General features: G+C 43.5%; 1 protein-coding gene across 1 annotated transcript in view; it reads left to right on the forward strand.

Annotated features, from left to right (window-relative positions):
- Positions 1-1,298: 1,298 nt before the first annotated feature.
- Positions 1,299-9,818, forward strand: part of ank2a (ankyrin 2a, neuronal) — a gene marked incomplete at its 5' end in the record, with an annotated part of 138,413 nt that continues 129,893 nt past the window's right edge. The window contains one exon of the mRNA XM_084044841.1: positions 1,299-1,433. Within this exon, the coding sequence (XP_083900967.1) occupies positions 1,299-1,433 (135 nt within the window). The remainder of the gene's footprint in view (positions 1,434-9,818) is intronic.

Genomic DNA, 9,818 nt, shown 5'->3' on the forward strand with positions numbered 1-9,818 from the left:
TGGGTGGGTTAAGAGGTGAGTGGATAAAATGTGGATAAAATACATTTTACTTTCAATGTGAATGCTAGGGGGTGGCTATTGCCATCTCTCAGGGACCCCAATGTGGTCATGCAAGGACTTGGCCTTAAAAGCAGGGCCATACGTTTGTAAAGTCTATGCTGTGGCTATTCCTGTCTAATGGGGACACCATAGAGTTATAATATGGGGTGCATGGGAAGGTGTCAGGGGAGGACATTCTCAGTCACTGCACTAGTGACTCCTACAGGTTGGTCATGCTGCCTGTTTAACAGAGAGTGGAGGTGGGAGGGATGGCGTATTCCTCTGCATGTGTGACACCCTCCCTGTGAAACTCCAAACTGTTAGGTGAAAACAAGCAGCTGGTAATTTAATGCGTTCGGGTTAGGTAAGGAGACAAGGTTATCAACACCCTCCCCAGACCAACAGGGACTATACACATGGGATGATGGGGGGAATCGGCAAGAGGGGGCGAAAGACTCATGAAAAGGGGATCTTGAAACATTTATTTGCATGAAAGAAAGGGCTTTTTTCTCTCTTTTTCTTGAACGGATTTCACAATTATTCTGGAGGAAAGTTGGGGCATTATAATAAATAATGACATGCTCCAAAATTACCAGTGGACTATTCGATTTTGGTGCAGAAGCCATCAGATTGAAGCAGTTATGTTTTCATTTCAGTGGTAGGCTACTCATCTTCGTCAGCATAATCCTCTACACTGAAGTGTGTAATCTACTGTAGGCTATCCGTATTATTATTATTACCCAGTGGGGGGGACAATACCCAATCCAAAATGTGTGCGTCACTGACTAGGCCTTAAAATATATATTGTCTTGGTTTAGTCCTATCTTGGTTTGATCCTATCACGCATAACTTCGCTGTCAACAACACTGCAGCCTATAGGCATTTATCCAACCTCGGAACAGCAGAGCCCAGACTAGTACTAGTGCTGCAGAGCTTCAAGGTGGGAGGGGAGCAAAACAGAAAACAGGAGGAGCGCACTTGATCCTGCGGAGGTTCAGGGGAGATCCGCACCGAGTCGCGCGCTCCCACACTGGAGACAGACAGCATCCCTTCGTTGCATTTGTTTTGCTTTTTTTGGGGGGGAGAATCACCGTTTAGCATAAATAGCCTACAGAGCGCCGCTGACGCTGTAGAATGATCCCGGGTGTTCCAGAGCCTTGTTGATTGCGAGGCCCAGAGAGAAGCCCATCTCGTCAGGGCAAGACGACCCTCCAAAGACCAGCGTACGTCGTCGCCTCATCCTCCTCCTCCGCGACAGGATGTCAAGGAGCCCCGAAGACAGTCTCAGCAGGGGCGGCGGCTCCTCTGACCGAGACGTGAAGATGGCCTCTTCCAACAACACATCCCCTGAAGGAGGTGTCCCGCCGCCGCTGCACCAGAGCCGCATACGGCAGGTGGGTGATTGTGCACTGTTTGTTGTGTGTAGAGACCAGTGGTTCCTAAACTGTTTAGCTCGAGACCCAAAAGAGGAATTAGACATTTGCCCGGGACCCAAACTAGTGAAAATAGCAGATCTACGAGCATTTTCACGGCTATTTTCACTACTTATTAAATATTTGTTTTCGAATTTATCAAATTTCTTAGATTCTTGGTATTTATATATGAAATTATTTGTGGAAAATGTCTGAATTTGTTTCCAATTTTTTCGCTGAAAAAATCTTCTTCAATAATTAAAAACTAAATGTAGGAAATAAAAAAAAAGAAAAGAACACAAATGGGTTCCGACCCACTGTTTGGGAAACATTGGTGTAGACTATGGCCCAACTCTGCTGTCTGCATTGGACAGGACCAGTCAGCCGTGGAACGAGTGGCCCAAACACCTGCCGATGGATGCTGCGCACCCTCTCACTGTCCTCATAAGAGGCGTTGTCCTGGTTACCACATGATAGGATGCCCTGCAAAATAGAAGCAGCAGCGGACAGAGCTTTTGGGCAGTTTAAGCGCTTCATATTTCATTAACAGATTGAGACTTAAGATCAACGCAATGGCAGTCTAGGACAATAAATGATTCATGTATTATTATGCGGCTGCCAGTATAGTTCAAAATCAGTTTGGAAATGATTCTTGCCGTCAAAATAAACACCAGGCCTAGACTGTCTGACAAGCTCATTGTAGGCTGTAGCCTCGTTTGTAGGCTGCAGTAAGGGATGGCATGTTTGCACCTTATTAGACAGACCTGTGTAGACTACGTAATGTAAAGTTCTGATGTATACCTTCTGTTAGATAGCATTATAGGCTATACTTGCCATGAGCAAAGTTCTATTTGTATCTTAACTGGCAGTGGCTGGATGTTGCATGTTCTACATGAAAAGGGAAACGGTCATCTCCTTATTTTGTGAAATCAAAAACACACACACACACACACACACACACACACACACACACACACACACACACACACACACACACACACACACACACACACACACACATACACACAGACCTATACCATCACCCATGCAGCACACACATGAAAACAAGCACGTGCATATACACACAGACATGTGTACTGTATGTATGTGACTCATGCATGTTAATGCGTGTGTGAGCAACATGTTACTCCCGAGTGTTTTGTACTGTATGTAAGAGGTTTAGGGAGGGAGGCATGATGTTATGTACATGTTGACTTTTATCCTGCTTGGCTATTACTGTTTGCTTGTAAATTATTGTGCAGTGAGTATATGATTATACCTGACATCATTCAGATCTATCCTCTCCATGTCCTCCATCAACACAAACAATAAGCACATTTACATTTAAGCAGTACAGTAGTCTATTGATGTTACACATGTAGTATTTACTGATTAATAGAAATAATGGGACAGTATTGTGGTGGTTATTCAAAAGCTTTGAATACCTACCTATTGGGTTCCCCTATCAATTCATAATGCATGTTTACCAGAGATTAAGACTTTGTTTTCATGACTGCGTTATATTGCATGCATTTTTAATGTATAAGCTGCTTAATAGTGTGTAGCCTACATGGTGTGTAGGTAACACGTTACATGTGTTGCTTTTGAGAGCTGGTTGTCCCTGTAAGCAGTGAAAGAGAACCTTTGGGATGGTCTACGGTTGTTTCCTGTCTACATGCACTCTCTCAAGCTAATTAGATTCCAGTAATGGACTGCAGAGCTACACATGCATACACGCACGCACGTACACACGCAAATACACGCGCGCGCACACACACACACACACACACACACACACACACACACACACACACACACACACACACACACACACACACACACACACACACACACACTCTCTTTGTCATTTTGGGTGGAGCCATGATCCTTCATGGCTACTCTGAAATAAGGTTAAGACTTTTACAGTAATCTGTGTTGAATTACCAAGTGCAACTCTCCCAAAGCAGTTGTGTGTTTGTGTTTGTTACTGATTTAGTGAGCACCTTTTCTATGTAGGGAATTTTGATCAATTCATATCTTGGTGAGGGTCTTTTTATGTTTGTTTCAGTACACAGAAACAATGGTTATACAGTGGGCTTGTGTGTATTAGTGTATCTGTGTTCAATGTCATGGATATTGAAAGTATGAGAGCAAAGGTGCTTCCACAACATACAGTATTTGACCTAACCTTGGCCTCATCCAACAGGAAGGGCCATACATTTCCACTAAACTTCTAACTCTTTGATCTTATTTAGTTGCCTTGTAAAAAGACCAACCCATATCCATGATTCCTGCGATGATTTCCGTGGATATACAATACAAATAGTTTTGTAATACAGTATACTACTACTAACTAACTAGTACATACCCGGGTATGCTCACACCCCAAGTGCGTGCAGACATAGGACTGTGACTGCGACAAAATCCCATAATCCGTGGAAAAATGCTAATAAACAGTTTAAATTTGGGGAAAGTGAAAAATCTGCTTTGTCAGTCCCTGCATATGCCAATTGTCAGTGCCCATGTGCAGTTTCAGATCGATTGGTCAACCTGCGCACAGACACACAGAGGGGCGGAAACATAATCTCCACCTCCTGGCCTGGCGGCCTTGCAGAGATAACCATGCCAGTTTTACTTGACCTCAAGCAAACCTGCCATCTTGCACTGCAATATGTATGCATTGCATACTGTATCTTAGAATAGGCATCTTAGAATAGGCAGAGATCAGCTTCAGTCATACTGCCGTGTCATGTCTCATGACCTGACCCTATGTGATCCTATGCGTTTAGGTCAATGTCCCTACATAATATGAATCAAAATGATCCATGTGGGTCAAGTTAATCAACACTGAGGATTTTACTGTGCATTATCAGGTTATTTTTGAATAGAAAAAGTTCATGTCTATCTTATTATACTGTATAGAACTTTTGTCTCTTCTTTGTAGAACAAGGGCACTAGACTTAAGGCTCTAGTTTGTCGAATGACAGAAATGTATTTTCAACAGAAAAAAGTTGTTCATACTAAATGAAATTAGCCTTTAGCAATTACAAAGGTGTCTGTTTCCCAGTGGAATGGCTATGCCCCATGTCACGGCACATTGCCGGCTTGCTTGTGTCAGTCAGTGGCCATTTGTCATGCTCCTTGGAGCTGGTGATAAGTCACGGTGTTCTCTCATCTATCTGATCTGTTCAGAGGTTGCTATAGACTGTGACCTCACCTCACACACCTCTGTCTGTATCATCCATGTTTCCCACAGGCTGATATAGTCAGTTAATTTTGATATGATCAGTGTCTTAGGTTCAATCCATATCTGTGACTTAGGCGTTGAATTGAAAACTATAATCTGGAGTCAAATTCTTTCTAATATTAGATAATGATAACTATGAGATATGCGTTTTGGATTTTTTGATTAGGGTCATGTTTTACATTATTATGTTGATATAGTGTTGATATATGTGGAATGTATTTTAAAAAAGCACACCCTGTGTGAAGGAAGCGGTGCCTTTGGGGCGGGCCTTAACTCATTTCAGTTCGTCCCTATTGGTGGTCTGAGTCCACTTACCAAATTTGTACTTGGTAGCATGCTGCAAACTGGAATGATGGCTGTTTAAAGGCCAGCCAATGGGCAGACAGAGGTGGCGGGGCTTAAGTAATGACAGTTAGTCCCTATTGCTGGCTTTAGTCCATGTACAAAATTTGTACTCCATAGCATGCTGCGAACTTGAGTTATGGCTGTTTGAAGGCCAGCCAATGGGAAGACAGAGGGGGCGGGGCTTCAGCAATTCACGCTGGTCCCTATTGGTGGTCTAAGTCCACATACCAAATGTGGACTTGGTGGCATGCTGCAAACTGGAGTTATAGCTGTTTAAAATCCCGTGCTCATCCCGTGCTTCCACGGACATCCCGTGCTCAAACGGGCGGGCGGACATAACTTACGGGGGGGGTCCCTGGAGCCTGCTTTGATAACTTCAGCAATTCATGCTCGTCCCTATTGGTGGTCTAAGTCCACATATCAAATTAGGACTTGGTGGCATGCTGCGAACTGGAGTTATAGCTGTTTGAAATCCCGTGCTCTAAACGGGCGGACGGACATAACATCATTGGGGGTCCCTGGACCCCTCTTTGATAAGCAGTGGCACGTGTGGCCAAAGAGAGGAGAGATGGCATAGGCAATGTCCAAGGCCGTGTGTGTGTGTGTGTGTGTGTGTGTGTGTGTGTGTGTGTGTGTGTGTGTGCGTGCGTGTGTTTGTGTGCGTGCGTGTGTTTGTGTGTGTTTCTTCTTTGCCGTCAGGCTCATACGGACGGACGGACAAACGGACAAAGTCAAGTGTAGAGCGGTTGGCACCGCTAAAAACGGTCTTATGGCTGAATAGTACGTATTGTCATATTCAAACTACCCTGCATGACCATGGACTTGACATGACCCAAAAGTGACCCGGTTCTTCAAAAGTTGTGGTTGGGATATTCTTATCCAAGCTTTGCCGTACTGCCTCCTACGCAGTAAAATCCTTAGTGATTTACGGGTCATTTTGGTTCCATTTATACACTCTTCTGAGATAAATGAAACGGAGGATTTTACTGTGTAGCATTTTACAGCTGCACTACATCCTCGTCCTACTTAGGTGTCTCCTTCCCTCCTTCCCCTTTTCAACTCGTCATCCATCATTCCTCCTCCAGGCCTTCTATCACTCTCTGTCTGACACCATATACAGTTAGGAGTCTTATACTGTAGGAGTCTTATACAGTAGGTTGTCGAATAGGTTTCCTGCTCCACTTGCCTCCTAAGCCTCTCCCACACACACGTTTGTATTGCTATAGAGCACCGAAGTCTGACGTCTAGAGGCAGTGACGGGTCGAGGCGTTATTTTTTGTGTTGAAATCCCCATAGGGGAATCTTAGATCACGTCATATAAGAACTGTGTTCCAAAAATAAACAAATCATCCAGGGGTTTCTGTCAGTGGGGTGGCTCTGCATCGTTTTTGATATTCATTCATATTTGATACAGCCTGTTTATAGAGAAAATGTAATCAATTCTGCCTTAAGAGTCTTAAAAACTACACTTCTGGGGTCTGAAATCACTGTCCCTACAGCAGCCGCGTTCATGGGAAATGTAGTCTTTGGGTCGTTTGACTCGTTTCTAGTGTTTATTGTGTTACTCTTTGGGTAAATTTGTACATTTCCGCCTTCAGTCGATGCTTCATATCCATATGAGTAAAATCACTGGGGTGGTGTGTTTATTTTTCGAACACAGTTCTTATATGACATGATCTAAGATTCCCCTATGGGGATTTCAACACAAAACATAACGGCGCGACCCAGGGGGATAGCGCCCTCTAGCGGCAGTGACGTCAGGACTTCGGTGCTCTATACATATGTACTTGTGAGGACATCAACACTTTAAACATGTTCACCCCATATTAGGAATGCTAGGGTTCATGACATGTCGTTAAACATTAAAACATCCATTTATGTTGTGAGGACCAGGAAAATTTTCCTCACAATGTCTATTTCTCAAATGATAGTGTACTTGTGGGAACAGCTGGCCCTCACAAGTACACAAACACACACACACACACACACACACACACACACACACACACACACACACACACACACACACACACACACACACACACACACACACACACACACACACACCCTCCTTATTCACCTCCTTCCCCCTCACCCCCACCCTAAGACCCTGATGTAACAGGAGTTAAGGTTTCATTGTAGCTTTGACATTTACGTCTCTCTTTCTGTCTGTCTGTCTGTCTGTCTGTCTGTCTGTCTGTCTGTCTGTCTGTCTGTCTGTCTGTTTGTTACCACCAACCATCTCCATACGTTCCTCTTCCTCTGTTGGGTGGAGTGTGATGGGATTTGGCAGGAAGGGACTCCTAATGGACTCCTGGCCTTCATTACATTACTTCTGAATAGGCACTGACACACACCCACACCCGCACACGCACACGCACACACACACACACACACACACACACACACACACACACACACACACACACACACACACACACACACACACACACACACACACACACACACACACACACACACACACACACACACACACGCAGCTGCTTTCCACTGAATGTTGGGCCAGCTGTTGTTCCTGTGGGCATAATGGTAGCTTGCTAGCTGCACTTAACACACACATGTGCACCACCACACACACCCGCACACAGGCGTGCATTTGCACACACACACACGCACATACAGTACGTACACTCTTACAGTATTCAATAGCTGTATTCACAATGGCTGTTAGAGCACTTTCTCAGTATAAATGCTTATTCACAAACCTTTGAGTGGCCACAACTCAACCATACTAACACCATGACTGTAGTCAACTTAAAAGGTTGTCCTTTACCAACAATGGTTCCTGTAGAAGAGACGTCCATGATAGCTACTGTGGGATCACTAAAAGCAGTTGGATCATTAAAGACAGTGCTGTTAAACAACAAAATGGACTAAGCTTCACTTGTTGCTTCTCTTTAGGGCTGCAACTATCCATTATCTTCTTAGCCATTATTCTATTGATTACTTTTTCAATTAATCGTATAATTGATATACGTTGATAAATTGATGCTGAAAAAATATATTTTTTATAATCAACTACATTGATTTGTCGGATTAACCACTTAAGCCCTATTTTATGCTTCCTCGTGCAATGTTTGCATTAATGTTTTGCTGCAGTAAATGTTCCACCCCTACTTCCCTTGTGATATGGTCTTTGCCTGGCTGTTGTTTTGATCTGATGAAGAGCCAAGGTCACTCATTAGTAAACAGGCCCTCTACTAACTACTTATGCCCTACAGTAGGCTACGTGTAATTTGGTTACAACAAAATAGAACCATAAAGGTGGAACGGGACTTAACTTTACAAATGGCCTCACACTGCCTTCACAGAGAACCATTAATTATCACCCTCCCCTTTGTTAAATACACCCACAGCAGGTGTTCCACATTATAAAGAGACACCTCATCCCCCTCTTCTTATGCAATAGAGACGCAACGCAATAGCAATGTGATATTATCTATGGGTCTCATATACGTTTCCATACTGTGTAATGGTGATAGGGTTAGGGAGAAAGTAACAGAACTCCTGTCCTGAATATCCAGGGTACATGGAATGTCAGCATGGTTATATTTGGGTGCAGATGAAAATGTGACATTTCACAATTTGTACAGTCACTCTTGGTCACCCTGGCGCCCTAATATTTGTTGGAGAGTCCCAGTTTGGTGTTAAGAAGCATGTGACAGCACCTGCATAGTCCCACTTTGGCTGCTAGTAGACTGTTTGAATATGAACCATGATTCAAACAGTTTCTACAGCTCTGTTTCTGTACAGCTCTGTTTCTCAACGTCAGGTCCAGGGACCACCAGGGGTCCAAATGGATCCCTGACAGGGGGTCTGTAACTCTAAAAGAGTACAAATGGAGCAGAATGGAGCCTTACGGGGTCCTTTTGGTTCCATTTGTACGGTCTCAGAGTTAAATTAACACTGCGAGGAATTTACAGTGTAGAAGTGTCCTTGAGCAAGACTCTTAACCCCTAACGGCTATGAACAAGCAGGTTGTTCTTTGCATGGTTTCCTCCACCGTTGGTGTGTGAATTGGTGAATGTGGCGAACGTTCGCCAAAAATAGCCGATCTACTAGCTCACAACGCGTTGTGTTGCAACACGTTGTGAGCTTGTAGATCAGCTATTTTTGGAAGTTGTACTGAATGTGCAGCTCAACAAAAGCTAATTCATCCTAGTGTATGATGGAGGACAATCTCCGCGGTACGATTAATGTGAGCGTTTTTATATCACGATAAAGATAATAATGATTATCGTCCCATCCCTGTAATGCACATTATAAAGCACTTTGGAGAAATGCACCATTTACTGTATTTGGTATTTTGAGAGAGGAGGATAATTGACATACAGCCTTAGCAAATCAGGCTCCAAAGGTCAGGTGTTTTTGGACTGGGGGCGGTTGGAGACACTTAGATGTTAATTATTCATTATGGCTGCATAACTGTGTTTCCCGTTAGTATAGAGGAAGAGGGATAGATTGAGGAGACATGATTGAAGATCAATGGACTTCTCAGAAACTAGTCAAATCAGCTTGATATAAATACACAGGGAAAATTGGGGAAATCCTGCGTTAATTTAACTATGTACTGTAGCACCATAATTATGTATCTCTTACTTGTGCCTTCACTCTCTCCCATCCCACACTTCCTCAATATCATGTCTATCATGTCTGAGCTATCATCATGTCACAGAAACACTTTCGTTTTTACTGTGGTGTTCCTAAAACACACAAATAGACACATTCACACAGAAATGCTTTCACAGTGTTTG

Source organism: Gymnoscopelus microlampas (assembly GCF_963454915.1).
Source record: "Gymnoscopelus microlampas genome assembly, chromosome: 2".
Classification (NCBI taxonomy): Eukaryota; Metazoa; Chordata; class Actinopteri; order Myctophiformes; family Myctophidae; genus Gymnoscopelus; species Gymnoscopelus microlampas.